The 18855-nt window shown below is 45.1% G+C and overlaps 1 protein-coding gene across 1 annotated transcript in view; it reads left to right on the plus strand.

The window, feature by feature from the left end:
• The window catches only part of RYR3 (ryanodine receptor 3), a 509236-nt gene that overhangs the window by 357734 nt on the left and 132647 nt on the right, over positions 1–18855 (plus strand). The window contains 5 exon segments of the mRNA XM_064570716.1: positions 9504–9777; positions 11986–12100; positions 13641–13770; positions 14940–15043; positions 18430–18565. Coding sequence (XP_064426786.1) covers positions 9504–9777; positions 11986–12100; positions 13641–13770; positions 14940–15043; positions 18430–18565 — 759 coding nt within the window.

Here is an 18855-nt window from a genome sequence, read left to right on the forward strand (position 1 = left end):
CAACATGAATTTTATTTTGCTAACTTGATTTTATTGGTGAAGAAATCAAGGCTCTGGGAATGTGAATAATCTTCCTAGCTCAGAGTCTGCTAGAAAAAGAGCCAAGGCTTTATGATTTTCAGGATTTATTTCTGAATCCACTTCATTGTTTAAGAGAGCATCTAGACAGTATAATATAAATTTAAAGCATTAACAAGGGTAACTATTTTTCCGGATTTTGTGAAGCTGTAGAAAGTAAGCAGCTCTCAGCTGGAAAAGTAGATGAATTTAGATTCCAGTAGCCAAGGTTTGGGTCCCAACTCTGTCATTTACTAATTATGATGGTAGGCCAGTTTCTTAACCTCCACATGTTTCAGTTTCCTTGTCTATAAAATGAGAATAATGATCTTCCTACCCATGGGGGCAGGGAGTATAAGATTCAATAAAATAGTGCTCAGTCTAATGTTCCAGTACTTAGAGGTTGGTATACCTCCCAGCTTCTGAAGCGAATATACAAAGTGTAGGTCCTAAGAACTTTATCTCCACATTTACCATTTCAGATGCTTTCAGCAAAAAATAAAAGAAAATCCAACTCAGGTAGAGTAGCCAATAAAAGACTTCATTGACTGGTTACCTGGAAGTTGGAGATGGACCCAGCCACTGGGTTGAGTTAATCCTATGGCTCCACTCATTCTCCCCACAGTCGTTCCATGTTCTAACTTTGCCTTCAAGGCTGGTAGCAGGATGGTGGGTACAACTCTGGGCCTCACATCCATGTGCTACAGTGTCCAAGGGAAAAGTAAGAAAAGTTCTCCTGCCCTGGTATCCAAAGCAAGGATCCTGAGATCACCTTTGAAGAACTTGGTCACAGGCCAACTTGTGAACCATTGAGTGTGCCCTAGAAAATAAAATGTGCTGGTTGACTTACGTCAGCAGAGCCTGCCTGTGGAGTGGGGTTGGGTCAGTTTTCATGGGCCATAAGATAGAGAGGCAGCTATCTATACAAAATCAGTTCTGTTGAGAAGGAAGAAGGCACAAGTGGATTCTTGACACGTGGTCAGGAATATTCATTATGTCATGATGGCTATCATCTTTACCTTTCATTATGCAGTGGTTGCTATTGAAATGCAGGCAGTTCCAGCTCTTGATGTCCAGAGGGAGCGTACAGGCCAAAAAGCTGTGTCACAGGAGCTAGGGAACATGCTCTCTGCACTCTGTGTATGTTATCTAATGGGCCAGAGAAGTTGTGCAATGGGTGCTTTCTGTATTTATTTATTTTTTTAAAAGATTTCATTTATTTATTTGACAGAGACAGAGATAGCGAGAGCAGGAACACAAACAGCAGGAGTGGGAGAGGGAGAGCAGCCTTCCCGCTGAGGAGGGAGCCCGATGTGGGACTCAATCCCAGCACCCTGGGGTCATGGCCTGAGCCGAAGGCAGACGCTTCATGACTGAGCCACCCAGGCGCCCCTGCTTTCTGCATTTAATGTTGTTCTGGTTTGACACAAGCTTGGGGCCAGATCCAGGCAGACTTCAGGGTGTCAGCAGCCCTGTCACTCCAGTTGCCTCAGCAAAAACTTACAGCTGGATCTCTCTCAGGACCCAGCTTCTGTGAGCTCTTCCCTAGCAGCTTGCTCACTGGGCCTCTCCAATCTGATCTGCAGCCTCAAGTATCTTCCACCAGGACTTTCTACCAGGGGAAGCATGTTAGTTTTCTATCGCCACTGCAAAAATTACCATAAACTTAGTGGCTTCACACAATACGATTCATTATCACCCAGTTCTGGAGTCACAAGTCTAAAATGAGTTTAGTAGTCTTGCCTTCCTTCTGAAGGCTCTAGGGGAGCAGCCACTTCTTGCATTTGCCAGATTCCAAAGGCCTCCTGCATTCTTTGACTAGTGGCCCCTTCCAGTAACGGTACTGGTCCAACCTCTGCTCCTGTTATTACATCTCCTTCTCGGACTCTGACCCTCCTATTTCCCTCTTAGAAGAACACTTGTGATTATCTTGAGCCCACCCGCATGATTCAGGATAATCTCCCCCATCTCAAGATCCTTAATTTAATCCTTTTGCTTTATAAGGTAACATATTCACAGGTTCTGCGAATTAGGAGGTGAATATTTGGGAGGGAGTCATTATTCAGCCCACCACAGGGAGGAAGAAAGCAGAGGTCAAAATACATTGGTTCTTGATATTTGCAAATGATCTACCACCTGTTAATGCCTCCAGAGCAGGGACAGCATACCACAAGCTGACTTGTTAATCACCTAGAATTTAAAAATAAGTGTGCATAATTTAAAAATAAGGGTGCAAAAAAGTATTTTATGCACATAATTATTTTTCTTTCCCCATTGTAAGCGTGAGCATTACAAATTGCTTTCTAAGTTTAAGCTAAGTACAGTGCTGTTTTGTTTGCTCCCTCTCATCGGTGTAATTGGAAGACTTTTTTCTTCCCAACTGACCCAGATTTAGGAGCACACTCATGGAACTCTGACACCAGCCCAGGTTGGGAATCTGTACGCTTCAGGGATTTGCTTTGTCCATGGCCAACATCTGCTCTTTGAGAATAAGCTTGAATTTCAGCACTCGATGGCCACTTGGACTGTGATCTAAATTTGGAGGTGAAAAGAAAAGATTCTTTCCAGACCCAGCAGCCTAAAATTGTAAACCTGCACGATGAGAAGAGATGGTCTTTTTCTTACTGCAGTCGCCATTGCAAAGCTGGTAATTTGGCCATTTAGAAAAGAGTTTTACCAAGTGTAGTGGGTAACTCTGGAGAACTTTCTTGTAAGCCACAGAATGTAGGCTTGGGGTCTGAGGATCAATAGTAGGTTACACAATGACAAGTGGAGGGAGGTAAACAACTTAACAGTAAACAATACCTGAGCCCCCCAGACTGATGTACCAAGGCTAACTCTAATTTGAGGACACTTCTAATCCTCGTTTCTCATCTGTAATGTCTGGCTAGTCCAGAAATCAAGTAGTGAAGTAGCTATTCTTCTTTTAAAGTATCTTTCAAGGGATCAAGTATCCCTAAACAATACAGTACCTTAGAAATATATCTCATTTCTGAGTTAGCCTAAACAATTATTTAAAATGCAGTTTCTAGATCATAGATTTAGTATAATTGCCTAAATGTGACTATCCCTAATTACACTAATTGCAAAAGTGGAGCAAGTTAGAACGTTAATAATAATTTCTTAAAAGAAGCCATTTGTAATTATCAAGGGAACCACGTGTACATGACTCGCTTCAAAAGATATTCTGTTTTCTACTAATCCTTTCTCATCAGAAAACAAATGCTTGGTGACACATCTTTTTGCTTTTTGGAGAGAACACCATAGCTTTTTAAGAACCTCATGAGCTAAACCATCTAGTGCATTTGACAAGGCCTTCTTGAAACAGGTAAATTAGTGGTTGAAAGTCCTAGAGCTGTGGCAAAGAGTGTGGAAGCAACTTTATCACATGTGGTGGGGGATCTGAGTGGGGTTATGAGACGTGCGTGTGTGTGTGTGTGTGTGTGTGTGTGTGTGTGAGTGTGAGTAAAACGAGGCCATACATTACAGCAAGCAATAGAATTAACCTCCCCATCCCACTCCTTACCTTTCTCCTGGAGTCTTTCCCTCTCAGGAGTCCTGTTTCTTATGCATAGTAAAGTGTCTTTTTAGTCATTAAAGGGTGGCATTTCCAAAGAGGAACTTAGAAAAGCAGCAGAAATGAAATCAGTATTTAGTGGTAACTGCTCTTAATATATCTGTGGTTATGAAAGAGGTTCAAATGTATCTCAAGAATTGACTCCCTTTGCTGTTTGAAAATCCTACCAAATTTGTCAGCATTCCACCATTGATACCAGAAAAACATAAAAGTATTTACTACAGGGACTGCTTATGTGAATCAGCTCTTGAAAGAAAATGGCATTCCGAAGTAGCCATAGCGAAGGGTAGTGTCTTTCCCATCAGACTGCTTCATCCATCCCTGGGAGGGCCCCTCTTAACTTCACAATAGAGATTTTTCTTCCCTACTTTTCTAGTCGCCATGTGATGTGGACCTCTTTGAGAAATATGAAGAACTTTAGAGGAAGGACACGTCGGGGGGAAAGTAAAGGAGGAAGATCTGATCATTTCTCTAATTTCTTTGGAATTTTTATATTACTAGAGAAGTTGTACCTTCTTATGAGTTGTCTTATTTCCTAAATGTCTTGGACAACACAGTTTTACTCATTATCTTATACTTTCTCATTAAATGCCTTACATGTGTTTATCTAGTGTCTAGTAAGATGCTGCGGGTAATCGTTGGGTCTTGAAATAGTTTCATACAGACTAGTTAGCTCAGTGTTATCACTTGATTGGTTAGCTCATTTAGGAGTTGGCACAACTAGAGGGTAACTCAGCTACTCAGACGAGGATGGCGGGCACCTGCGAATGAGATTTGTCCTGAGGCCTGGATTCACAGTGACTCCAGAACAAAGCCTTCTGTAGGCGACAGCCCTGGTTTGCAGTATTAATGAGAGTAACATCACTGCTGAAGGGTCAGCTAATGTGGGACAAAGAATTAAGTGCCTCCCTCTCTGTCCTGCAGCCCACTTTTCTGCGTGTCCGATCGCGCTGGCTGCAAGCAGGCTAAACGAGGCCAGGCAGCCTCGGTGTGAAAGCCACCCACCCCGCCCCCCTTGCTCTGAAGATGACAGCTTGCACCCAAATTGATATAAGGAGGGAAGCACCTTGAGCCCTTCAGACCGGCAGGGAGCCCCCTTTGGTGATGCAGGAACAATGGCCGGGGTCCTTCCTGACTGCCAGGATTCAAGTTTCAAAATAATGCTGCTTTAATCCTCATTTTATTTCTCAGGGTGAGGTGTCTTACCCATCTTACACTCACATTCAGTCTACCTCCCATCCAGAAACAAACATAGAAAGCGTCCTAAGCTGTAACTGTCCAAGTTCACATGTTAGCTACTGGATTGGGGTCACACAGGCTAACGGAACAGGGCTCTATCTTAGCTGGAGGGAATGCTTTGTGTCCCGGTCATGGCTATCACCTCAGCATAGACCCTTTTGTATAAATCAGTGCTTCTTGAACTTTTTGGCCTCAAGACCCCTCTTACGCTCTTAAAAATTATCAAAGACCTCAAAAAACTTTAGCTTCTGTGGAATATATCTATCAATATTGCTGAATTAGAATTTAAAACAAATTTTTGCAATAATTCATTCATTTAAAAATAACAAAAACCCCATTACATGTTATATAAATAATATACTTCTGTGAGAAATGACTAAATTTTTCAAAACAAAGCAAAAATAATGAGACAAGCAACATTGTTTTGCATTTTTATAAATCTCCAATGTCTGACTTAATAGAAGATAGCTGGGTTCTTATACCTGGTTAAAGAATAGGAAGAAAACTGGTCTCAGAGATACATAGTTGGAAAGGGGAAGAGTATTTTAATAGCCTTTTTCAGATAATTGTGCTGATTCTCCTTTAATACTACATCAAAGCTCAACAAGTAGTAGGTTCTCAAAAGTTCATTGCCATGTAGAACCTGAAATAACATTAAGGAAATTTTTGTGCTTGGTTATATAAGAACTCATTGGTCTGTCTTTCATTTAAATAGGTCTTTTACCCATGAATGTTTTTGTAACATAAGGCCTTTGGTCTTTGGGAAATTATTGGTTCACCAAGTTATGCAGAACTTCCAAATGTTGACGTATTTCATTATAAAATATTTTAGAAATCACATTTGTTAAGATCAACAATTTAATCAGAAAGTCTTTAAGTACTGGGAAGCTGTCAAACTCACTGTGGCAGATAAACATTTTCTAAAATTCTCATTTTCACTTGAAAGCTCAAAAATTATATTATTGGCAACAGATACTCTCCGTTGTTTTCCTTGAAGTGACGAGCTTGCTTCTTTCATTTATAAGAACATGTCTGTCATTCACCCAAGTCTGATGAACCAGCCTGGTCTGTCTGCGTTTTTTTAATTAAAAAGAGCCTTCCAGGAGACGCGCAGCCAGCTGAGCTTACAGCTCCGGCAACCACACAAGCCCTTCTCCTCACAAAGTCCTCTCACCGCCCGTTTGCAGCAGAAGTGTTGTAGGCATCCTTCCCTTTTTGTCCCCCAGGAGATTAGGAAGATGCCTACTCAAGAGTTTATTATTAGGGGCCCCTGGGTGGCTCAGTCGTTAAGCGTCTGCCTCCGGCTCAGGTCATGTTCCCAGGGTCCTGGGATTGAGCCCCACACCGGGCTCCCTGCTCAGCGAGAAACCTGTTTCTCCCTCTCTCACTCCCCCTGCTTGTTCTCTCTCTCGCTGTGTCTCTCTCTGTCAAATAAATAAATAAAATCTTTTAAAAAAAGTTTATTATTAATAAAATTATTTTTATATTTCATGTGGCACATTCTCATGTGAAACTGGGCATCTTTCTGGGGATATGTTGGTAAAGCTTGGTGTTCGGTGCGACCGCCTTGATTCGCGCTGAGGCACCCCCTCTTGTACCCACATTGCTTCTATACCTTCAGGCCAGCTGTCGACACGGTGAAAAAGGCAAATCACATCTTAGAATTATTATGAAAATACGTTTGGCCTCGCAAACCACCTAAAGGGCCTGGAATCCCTAAGGCTCTGTGGACCACACTTCTACAACTACAGGTATAGATAGAATAGTTAACCTTTATTAAGCTCACAGTATGTGCCAGACATGATTATAGGCATTAATTATTTTAATCCTCAGCTGTACAGATATATGAAGAGCCTACCACATTCTAGAAAACAATCTTTTTAACCTCTGGACCCTGGTACATTTATGCCACTCTACTGCCGGTGCGTGGGAGCTAATTAAAATCTGAGGAATTTTCACTAGCATTGCTGCCAGGGGTGTAAAAAGCTCCATCTCCGTCCCAGAGGTGTTCAGAGCGTTAGAAATTCATTAACTCAGCCTAGGTTTGCTTGGTGGTGCTCGGTCTCTAGTGTATGTCAGGCCATGAAATATGCCATGCATTCAGGGCTCTTGGGAATATTTCCTCCCCTGCCATCTCTCCTCAGTCTTCTTTCTTCTCATAGTTATTCTTTCTCTCAGTTTCTGAACTTCCATCTCCCAATTTGAAACCCTGTCCTACAAGAATGGCCTTAAATGTCGTGCATTCACTGAATTACATCTGTCCATCAATAACACGACCGTGAGTCTTGCTTTTTTCTGTCAGAGTCTTGGGGTCATGTTTTCCTTTTAATTGAGCTTCTGCTTGGTCACACACACATAATTGTTGATCCCATTCTCTTACACTTGCTGGAAGGCTTGCCTGGACAGAGAACCCTTCGGGTGCTTCCTGCTCCACTCTCTCAGGTAAAGGGCTGTCTCCTTTCTCGTCGGCCCTCTCAAGAGGTGTTTTGCTGTAAATGTTCCTTTCTCTATGAATGTTGATTTGGATTATTACATCACTGTGTGGCTAAGAGCTCACCCAGTTCCTGAACTAATCTGAAAGCCAAGTTAAGGGAAAACTAATATTTACTTGGTTTCCTTAGGACTCTGTAAAATTCCCTTTGACAAGAGGATGGTCCTTGAGCTGACTAACAATTCTGGTGGTTGTTTTTTCATGTGCGGCAGGGACTGTGATGTGAATGATCTCGGCAGAGAATTTGGCTGTTAGTGGAGAAAACCATAATTCTTGCAGGTCACAAGGTAGGCTGAAGGGGGAATTGTACTTACAGGACTAGAAAAACTTTCATTGGGTCCAAGAGTGTCTGTTATACGGTTTTGTCATGCTTTCATTCCTTACCGTGACTATTAACTGGGAGAAACAGAAACTCTTACATTTATTTGGCCAGTGAGGAAATAGGTTCCTGACAGCAGCCCAGCCTGTCCCATAAATGACTGATTTCCCCCCAGAGGATAGAGATATTATCTAACCTAACAGATATTAGTCAGCAATCCCTCCCTAGTGAGGTCTCTTAGGAACATCTTTTAACTTTGCCTCTTTCTGCTCTGGGTATCCTTTTTTAAGTTTTGCAGCCTGTCTCTCATCTGAACCTACAACACCCACAGGGTTGATAGACCCAGCAGTAAGTTAAATTCATCCTTTACATCTAGATCTCTTCTGAAGCTTTGGTAACCAAGTTCTATTTTTATATCCTCATGATGAGCCAAGACTGTACGTAGAGCAGACATCTGCCATATATAATGACATGGAGGTAGAAAACTAGACTGTTAGAGGTGGCGCAGGCTACCAAAGGCACTGATCTAAGCTTATTCCCAGTTTCTTCACTGATGGACTGAATGACCTTTATTGTCCCCTAAGCTCTGCCTTTATCATCAGGTCTGAATTAAGGATCTTGGTGCCATCCATACCTTGTGGGAATGCGATAGGCAGAGCCAGACTTGGAGGCAACTGTGATTTTAGAGCAGCATTTCTCACCCCTGTCATCGCATTTTCTGGAGACATGTGTGTGTGAGAGACATGGGGAGGGGGTGCACAGTGCCCTCCCAGACGTTCTGGCAAGCCATCTTTCCCTCTTTCCTCTACCTCAGATCTGCCTCTCCCTTCTGACCATCCTACCACACCAATGCCACTCAGCACTTTGTTCAGGAGCCTCTTAGTCCAACCTCTGAAGGTCCCACGGTTGATCCGATCCCACTTCAATGACCTTTCCTTTACCTGGGCAGCCAGGGGTATTTCTGTGCAACCCGTATGAGCCCTGATAACTTCTGAATTCAGAGGCATCCTGGCTTTTCTCTTGATGCTTGTGGAAGTGGTCATGAGGCAGTGTTCGCTGACCCCTGCCGAAGATCAGAGGAACACAGTCCGTTCAAGGAGCTGATGGTCAGCGGTCCAGCTGCAAAGTCTTCAGACCTGATAGAATGTTCTCCATCTACTTCTCTCCATCTCCTAACAGAGTTTTATGTGTGTGTCATCCAAAATATCTTCTAGAATTCTTGCATCGATGGTGTGGCTTACTCAGTTCATGGTATGTGGTATATTTAAAGTACTTGGGGAATAGTATCCATGGTAGAGAAAATCCAGGGTTTAATATCATTTGACTCGAAAGAGCCAGTGACCAGTGTCACCTTCTCACGCCTTTGCCACCCCCCGCCCCAGAATTAATTACTCCCCACTCTGTCCCATGGCACTTGCACATTTTAGTATTTATTACACTGTGTTATAAAATAAAGACAAACTTTTTTTTATAAAATCAGAATGAAAATGTAAAGAACTGGGTTGTGAGCCCCTGAACACAAGGACAGTATCTTACTTAGTCTTCTATTTCCAGTATCGATTCAAATGTCATTTAATCAAAATAAAATATTTAGTACTCTCCATTCAAAATTGTGATATTCATTTCTTGTAGTATGGTTCACATATATGTCTTTTGATGATGTATTTCACTTCTCTGCGTGCCATATTCACCCTTAGGAAAAGAATGTTTTAACCTTGACCACTGATGTTATGTCCTTGTCGAATGGGGTGGCTGAGATACACAGCTCTCTCCCTGTGCCATGACAGCCACCATACCGGTCCTCTCTATCGTCCTTCTAGCAACCTTGAAGGAGCTCATCTCACAGACCATGATCTGCTGGGCCCAGGAGGACCAGATCCAAGACGCGGAGTTGGTCCGGATGATGTTCAACCTCCTCCGGAGACAGTATGACAGCATCGGGGAGTTGCTGCAGGCCCTGCGGAAGACCTACACCATCAGTCAGGTCTCCGTGAGCGACACCATCAACCTGCTGGCCGCGCTGGGCCAGATCCGCTGCCTGCTCAGTGTCAGGATGGGCAAGGAAGAGGAGCTGCTCATGATCAATGGCCTGGGGTAGGTCATTCACAGTTGAGTGCATGTCCCTCAGGAGAACTTCAGGAGGGAAAACTGGTTTACCTGGCTATATAGATATTCCAGAATCCAGTAGTATAAAATCCCTGTGTGCCACCATCCTGATTTCACTCCTCATGGGATAACATTCTTGCTGAATCAGTCACCTTTGAGAACCGATGAGACCAGACGGCAGGACATTGGTTTGTGTCTGAAGAAAATAGCCCCAGGGAGGCAATGAAAACAATTCAGAGGAAGGAATAGTGTGTTCAACTCAACAGGAGAGACATTATTTGAGCAGTTGAGCTTTTGACTGGAATTCTTCTGAGACTTCCCTCTGAGAAACTGTTGGCTGATCCCTCTCTTTGCTTGGGACAAACCCAGAGAGTCATTTTTGTCAGTTCTGCAAGGCACCTTCCCTCATAACAATAGCTCACAGCTCTTCCTTAGAAGCCATGCTGTCAAAAAGATAGCATTATAGACATCAAAAAGATTTCCTTTCATTAGGTGGTATAGTTCCATGTTGTGGATGAGCAAACCAAAGCCCAAAAAATTTAACCGACCAGCCCACGGTGTTACTTGATTAAAATCAAGAACTAGGGGACGCCTGGGTGGCTCAGTCGGTTAAGTGTCTGCTTTCAGCTCAGGTCATGATCCCAGGGTCCTGGGATCGAGTCCCGCATCAGGCTCCCTGCTCTGCCGGGAGCCTGCTTCTCCCTCTGCCTCTGCCTCTCTCTCTCTCTCTATCTCTCATGAATAAATAAAATCTAAAAAATAAATTAATTAATTAATTAATTAAATAAAATAAAATAAAATCAAGAACTAGGACCACAACCTTCTTGCTGCTCCATGTACCATCCCACCGCCCTGGAGCCAGCCCACTGAAGGAACCCCACCTGATCCCCAGAAGAGGGACTTTGAGGATCCCTGGGTTGGGGCAACCCCTTGCCCCATGAAGCATGTTCTCATGCTTCAAATTCATTTCCAAGGAAGAATCAGGCATGTACTAGAAATGAAGAGACTCTAATGGGAAAACAAACCTGCAGAATTAGCTTCTCCCCTGGCCCTTGCAGTAGACAGAGCAGCAGTAAAAGCTGGTGCTATCTCCTCTTAACAGCAGCCAGCACTCAGGAGACAGGGACAGGCCGAGGCTAGCCACCCTGTGAGGGATTACACAGCCACGTCACAGGCTGCTCCTGCATTTTGATTTGCCTGCAGCTTTATTATGTGTGAATTTATTTATTTATTTATTTATTTATTTATTTATTTATTTGAGACAGAGAGAATGAGAGAGAGCAAGCACATGAGGGGGGGAGGGTCAGAGGGAGAAGCAGACTCCCCGCCGAGCAGGGAGCCCGATGCGGGACTCGATCCCGGGACTCCAGGATCACGACCTGAGCCGAAGGCAGTCGCTTAACCGACTGAGCCATCCAGGCGCCCTATGTGTGAATTTATTAATTTAAAAATACAATTTTATATATTTCATTGTTAATTTCACTGGTTTTTGAAGACTGCTGCCCCAAAATGTCATGGGTATCTATCTAATATACAGCTGCCTTTAAGAAAGGGGTACATCCCCATCATTAAGAAAACTGAAGTACACAGAGACTTAGATATAAGGATGAGAGGAGGAAAATAGATATATAGAAAACCCTGAGTACATGGAGGAAGAGAAATCCAGTAATTTGGGCTGTCTCAAAACTATTTCAAGGAAAAAGACAAAGGGAAGGGGCACCTGGGTGGCTCAGTCGTTAAGCGTCTGCCTTCGGCTCAGGTCATGATCCCAGGGTCCTGGGATCAAGCCCCACATTGGGCTCCCTGCTTGGTGGGAAGCCTGCTTCCCCCTCTCCCCCTCCCCCTGCTTGTGTTCCCTCTCTCTCAGTCAAATAAATAAATAAATCTTAAAAAAAAAAAAAAAAGACAAAGGACAACTGTGAAATATGTCATTAGAAGGAAATGTCTCAAAGAAAGAAAGTACTTCATAGAAATGAATACAGAATACTCCTGAATGAGCACAGAATACTCCTGTCAGCTAAAAAAGGCACTCCACATATATTCTGACTGACCTGGTAGCTTCTTCGGACCTTCCAGCCTGTCACATTTGCATTCCTTCACCCCCACTGTGTCTGCGCATTTGTGTGTCCTCAACCCTGAATGCTCATAGCACCAATAGAAGCAAGTGCTGAAGGCTCTGTCCCGTCTTTACCGTAGAGACATTATGAACAACAAGGTGTTTTACCAGCATCCCAACCTCATGCGAGTCCTTGGCATGCACGAGACGGTGATGGAGGTGATGGTGAACGTGTTGGGCGCGGAGAAGTCTCAGGTAATCCTACAAGGGGAACTCAGCCAGAACTTGACCCCTACACGGGGGCATGTGGTGACTTGTTCGCGGCCACATGGCTCGTGTCCATTGCCTCGTGACACTTCCCGGGGAGAGGGAGGGATGTGCATAAAGCCAGGAAATAGCCAAGGGATGGATGAAATCCAGCCAGTGAGGCTCAGAGCTTTTCCCACTCGTTCCACAAGTCTGGTCACCTGCTGAGTTTCCTTCCCATACTCTTCAGCCCTGCTCCTTCCAAGACCGAGTTCCTCCAGGTTCCACTTAGGAGCCCAGTGTGTTTTGTGCTGGATCAGGAGAATGCTGCTCTAAAGGAGAACAAGATCTTAATAACGATCGTGGCAGCACTCCCTTGGGAGTGCGCGTGTTTGCTCTGTGCACCGAACTCCTGAGGATATTGGCTTTCCTTGCCAGCCCCCCCATAACAAGCCCGCTGTCAGGGGGAGCTCCCTGGGCATTTATCCTAACTTGCGTGGGGTGCTCAGAGTTCAGGTCTGAAGGCAGTAGATGGGAGGATGTTTTCAGATGTTGGAAATTCCAGAGTGCCAGGTCCTTGGAATGAATGATCTGCAAAGCAGTTCCACCGGTATTGACAGGTGGGGGTGTGAAGGAAGAACAGAAGCCAAGCTCACTTTCCTTCTCACTCACTTCCTTCTGGTCCCTCGGGAAAGTGGGCCCTCTGCAGAAGAGCCCTGAGCAGATGTCTGCACGCCTCAGCAAGCAGGTAGCGTGTAGGTTTCGGAACTTTACTTTTGAGAGTGCCCACCCCCATGATTCTAAAGGGGGAAATCAAGGACTTTCTAGGATCCAGAGCAAGGTTAACACAGATACCACTTACTGAGCATTACTGGATCAAAACTAAGATGTGGCCAGGCTCTAGAGATGCTAATTACTTTGTTAAGGAGAGAAGCTAAGTGCAATCAGCAGTAACAGAAGATGGTATCTCAGTGCTAAATTATATGAATCAGATTACAGGTGCTATGGGAGCCCATTGGAGAGCAGTCATCAAGGACAGAAGTGACTAGGGAAGAAGAAAAATGTAATTGGGGAAGGCTCAACAGCCTGAGAGGGCAATGCTCATCAGGCTCCCACAACTCCAGGGGCCTGCCTTTACCCAGAGGACTCAGGCCTGTTATAATACTTTCTCATCAGAGTTCTGTCCACTCCCTTCCCAGATGGAAACGATAGTCTCATGTAGGGTCACGCAATTTCATGTGACATAGGAGGGTGTCTAGGATTCTTGTTTGACCTCTTTTTCCTTTGTAAGAAAGACATTTCAGGAGCTAAAATTAGCTCTCAATATCTTGGGAAGCCTCTTCTCAGGTGTCCACTCTGTCTTGGAATAAGTGAGTAAGTCTTGGAAAACACTGGAAGTAAGGAGAAAATTCATTTTCCAAACTGTTCATAGCTTACACCAGTACTGACAGGTGGAAGTCCATTGATTGCACACCCTAAGACTCTTGAAAGTCAGACTTTTCAGAAAGGACTCACTCTTTTCCCTGACACTTCCTTCTTCTCCCTACAGATTGCTTTTCCAAAAATGGTTGCTAGCTGTTGCCGTTTCCTCTGCTATTTCTGTCGAATTAGCCGGCAAAATCAGAAGGCCATGTTTGAGCATCTAAGTTACCTGCTGGAGAATAGCAGTGTTGGCCTAGGTATGTCATGTTACCGTTTCCACATTTGGGCTTGGAGGTGACACCCCCCCTGCTGACCGCTTAGGAGGGAAAGGGAAAGAAGCTACATACCTGCTAAGGTATTTTTAAACATAAGAAGGAACCTGCCTGATCTAAAAATAAATGAAATGACGACATGATGTCTCTGCTGTCCAACCTAAGGAGAGATGTTGCTTCCCACCAGCACCAGTGACAGATTTGTGTTGGCGTAGTCACAGAGTTTTCCCTTGTCTCCCCTGGGACCAGTGGCTCATGGCTTATGAGATGCTGCCTGAGATTGCAGATCGAGTCCGGGGACGCAGCTCCCCCACCCCCAGCCCACTCTGCTGACCAGGGAGCAGCGCTGATAAGACAGAGCAAGGCCAGAGATCCGAGCCCTGCTTGGCAGGCTGGCTGTCGGCTACGTACCTGTCCCATCAGCCAACTAGACAGTGCTCTCCTAAGCGGCAGGGTGGACTGGCCACGAGCAACTGTGGGTAAGCAGTGTGAATCCATCGACACCACCAAAAAAAACAGCACAGTGCATATGCTTCACTCACTGTCCTGGGTGTAAACCAAGGGAATTTGTGAAAGACGCAAAACCACGCTTACGTCCATGTAAAATCTGAAATCTCAGGTTTCTGATTTATCAAATGCAACCTCAGACTACCAACCTTTTATTAAAAAAAAAAGTTTTTCTTAATTCTAGCCTAAGAATCAAACAAAGGAAAATCAAAGACAACACTGGTGACCTGATAGAACTATATGAACTCATGCTGTTTGAGGCTATTTTTAAATTCTGGGTGGTGGCCCTAGACATAGCCAAGTCATTTGAGCTTAGTTGGTTAAGTGGCCTCTCTACCTTTTGAGGGATCACCGAAGTAGGGCCCCCAAGAAGGATCATGTTATGAAAGTACTTGAAAACACATGGTCCCGGCTAATTCTGTCAACCGATTTTCTAACTTACTTCATATTCGCAATCAGTAACGAGTGTGGGGACAAGGATAATAAACAGAGCTGTTCTTAAATTGGGCAGGCAGCCCCCTCTGAACAACGATGAGACCCAGGTTTAGTGTGTTTGCTGCCCTCTCCTGACCATGAGTGGGCACTGCAACCTCAGCTCAGCACTGGGCGGCCCCCATCCCTTTCTCTCTCCTCTCTTCCTTCCTCAGCCTCCCCTTCGATGAGAGGATCTACCCCACTGGATGTGGCAGCTTCCTCCGTGATGGACAACAACGAGTTAGCGCTGGGCTTAGAAGAACCGGACCTCGAGAAGGTAACTGGCCCCGGGGAGGCAATGTGCTTGCCCTCTCCTGCCTGTAGCCTAGCCAAGCCAAGGAAATGCAGACCAAAGACTGGGTCTCCATCAGAACCTCTTCAACACTCCATGAAAATGTGGTAGAAAGTGAGTAACTGGCAGCAGTCTGATAATTAGGACCAGAGCATCTCCTATGGGCAGGAAGAGCCAACGTCATAGACATGGGTATCTGGATATTTGTGTTCTCTGTATGTGGAGGCCCAGCCTCACTGGTCTACATGGAACATCACCAGAGACCTGTGGATCTTAATAAAGTTCTGTATCATCGAATTTTTAAGTCCACACACTAAAGAAAGAAACATGACAGAAAACTGTATAATCAGTATACAGATAAAGAAGGCCCACACATCGTCTGCAGGTTCAGCTGAAGCAAAACTGAGACTCCCCACATGGGGACTGTGAAATGCGCCCCCACTGGTGGTGATGACTGGAGGCTGAGTCACCTACATCTTTCACCCTTCATTTTGGGGCTATTTCCTTGACTAGGTGGCTGCCAAGATTCACAGTATACTCTCTGAGTATGAAGGAGACTGATGTGTTGAGGGCAAGGGGGACAAGTAGGAGGTCAGCCACTGAACAGCGGGTCTGGAAGTGTGTGGGCGAGGCAGGGCTCACCGTGACCAGGGGATCAGGAAGGTCACTCGGGAGAGTGATGAGCTGAGGGAAGAGTAGAAACCAAGCAGCCACACCATTGGGGAAAGTGTGCCGGGAATGTTTGAGGTTAATGAGGAGAGCGTGGTGTGCCCGAGAACTGGGAAAGTGGATGTGAGGAATCATGGGGTGTTTGGAGGGAGTGCTTGGGGAGTGAGGGGGGACAGTAGGCAATTGGGGTTGATGCTACCATAACTGTTCGTGGTAGACATTCATACTCCTACCTGGTCACCGTGGGCCCGGTCCACTCTGAATTAACTCCCATGAACACGACCCTCAGAACGTGCCTTTTTGTTAGTGCCCCCAGTTATAGGAGAGGAAACTGAGGCATCGAGAGGTTAGCTAATATGCTCAGCGTCGTGAGGTTTATTAAGTGTAAGAGCCAGGATCTGAAAGAGTCTGGCTCCAGAGGCCATGCCGTTACCTGTTCAATGCTAGGACCTCTCTGTAGAGCCAAGAGCGAAGGAAGCCATCGGAGGGCTTTAAGCAGAGGAGTGACACAACATGACTTGTGTTTTAGAAAACACAGCCTGGTTTTAGCGAGAAGAACCGATTGGATCCGAAACAAGACACACCCCCTCCCATACACACACAGACTCAAATGTTCTGCCTCCCAGCAGTACATTGTGTGAACGCTTTTCCACAAATGCCGTGGCTATTCCTGGTCTGCTAGTGAGACAGACTTCAGTCAAACTCTGCTCCACATGCACTGAAACTGCAATCAAGAACTCAGTGTTTTGGGCGCCGGGGTGGCTCAGTCGGTGAAGTGTCTGACTCCTGATTTCGGCTCAGGTCATGATCTCAGGATCGTGAGATCGAGCCCTGTATCAGGGAGTGTGGAACCTGTTTAAGATTCTCTCTCTCCCTCCCCCGCTGCCCCTCCCACTCACCGCTCACTCACACACGCTCTCTCTCTCTCAAAAAAAATAAATAAATAAAACCTCCGTGTTTTAGTTTGTGAGGTAACTGATGCCTGTATAGGAAAGTGGCTGATGGTTCTCTTACAGCAGGACAATGCCACGAGATTCAGTACTCAGTACCCCTCCTTAGCTGCAGTTCAGCTTTTGAAATGACCCTGCTTGACAATGACCCTAAGCCTCCCTTGGAAGATGCAGGATAGGATAAGGAGAGGCCGGGAGGCTGAGAAAGGGGGACCTAGGGAGATGAGTAAAGGGGCAGGATGAGGTCTGCTACCCCGTCTTCCAGTGGTTCCAGTGGCTCAGCAGCTCAGCCCAGTGCTACGGGCTTTATTCAGCCCAGTGTCAGGAAATCACCCAAGTGTGGTTCCTGGGAGAGTTCCTGCCGTTCTTCCTTTCCATTGATCACAGCAGAAATTAGGTCCCTTAAGATTGAACAACAACCCCCTCCCCACACACACACACACGTGGCGCTTATTTCAGAGGCCAGTGAAATGTGCTGCTTCTATAACTTTGAAAACACTGCCTAATTCCTGCCTTTATTGATGTTTTCCTGACACTTTAAAGGCCAAATCAAGTCCGAGCTCCAAGCAGAATAGTATCTTTACTGGTTTAAGAAGGAAAAAAAAACCGTGATGACTGTTTCATATGAGTTGTGCCTTAGATTCATTATTCTTACAAAAGGACTTAAGAGTATTTGACATCAGCAAATACGTGATTCATTTGAAAACTACGTATTGACTATTTGCTATATGCTGGGCTCTGGGGATTCAAAAATGAATGACTTTGAGGATTTTTGCAGCACCGTGGATTCTCCCCTTCTCCTTGTACACATAAAATGTCAAAGGCTAAATCAGAATAACAACTGGGAAGAAAAAAAAAGAATAACAACTGCATTTCAAGCAAAGGTCTATTTGCCAGACCTTTTTTTTTTTTTTGCTTGACACCTTCTAAAAAGTAGGCAAGTTCTAAACTAGTCTACAAGATCACAGGGCTGAGATCCGGTGACCCGGAAGCAAAGAGAACACTACGAATCCCAGCCCTTAACTGGCCATGGCACCCTCACTCACCACCCCAACCTTAACATCTTGGCTTTTGACTTGAAACCATGATTGGTAATGCAGAACTTAAGTAGGGATCCCCAATTTGTCAAGGGCCCACTCAGAGTCAACCAGTGACTGAATACTTCGGTCTTAAAATAACATGGCCAAATGAACATAGCCCTCCTGGACCCCTTATCTCCCCAGATGCCTCCTAGTTAGGCCTGTGTTTATTTTTTTTCTTAAGATCTATTAACTTTTAGAGAGAGTGTGTGAGCATGTGCACACACACGTGGGGGGAGAGGCAGAGGAAGAGAGAGAATCTCAAGCAGACTCCCCACTGAGCGCAGAGCCCAACGCGATGCTCCATCTCGTGACCCTGAGATCATGACCTGAGCCGAAATCAAGAGTCGGACGCTTAACCTACAGAGCCACCCAGGCACCCCATTAGGGCTGTGTTTAAATGGCAGTTCCCTCTTGCCAGAACTGGGAAAACCAAGGAACTGAGAGCTCATGGAGTATTCCTCCCTAAGAGTGATAATCAGTCCTATTGGTTACTTGGAAACAATAATGAATTGGAAGTTCTGGTTTCAAACCTACTGAATTATTAACTTAAAAGTTTGGGGCTCTCTCTAGCTTCTGGGAGAATGAAAGCCCTTCTGTCCCTAGAATTTTATAGGCCTGACAGCTATCTTATAAAAAATGTAGACACTTACTTTTGTACTGTTGTTGGCAGGTGGTGACCTACTTGGCAGGCTGTGGCCTGCAGAGCTGCCCCATGCTTCTAGCCAAAGGATACCCTGATGTCGGCTGGAACCCCATTGAAGGGGAACGTTACCTGTCCTTCCTGAGGTTTGCCGTCTTTGTGAACAGTGAGTCCCAGATTTTTAATGCCTTTCAGATCTAGGGTGGCATAAACTGGGGGACATATAAGGAAAGAGAGGTCCTTTGCCTTTCTTCCTGCCTATAAGTGGCAGCTGGCCGAACAGGCTCAGGGAGAATCAGGCCAGAGAAGGATCAAGAATAGCGTCCAGTGGACAGACTACCGAGCGCTCGTCCCAGATGCAGCAAGAAAATCAAGGCAGAGGCTAGGGCTTTTTTCACGGCTTTGTACCTCTTCTCTCAGGAAAAGCAGGAATTATTAATATCTGCATCTCACCAG

This window comes from Mirounga angustirostris, unplaced genomic scaffold (genome assembly GCF_029215605.1).
Source record: "Mirounga angustirostris isolate CCGP_5_RB_7025 unplaced genomic scaffold, mMirAng1.0.hap1 SCAF_9, whole genome shotgun sequence".
NCBI classification, from domain to species: Eukaryota; Metazoa; Chordata; class Mammalia; order Carnivora; family Phocidae; genus Mirounga; species Mirounga angustirostris.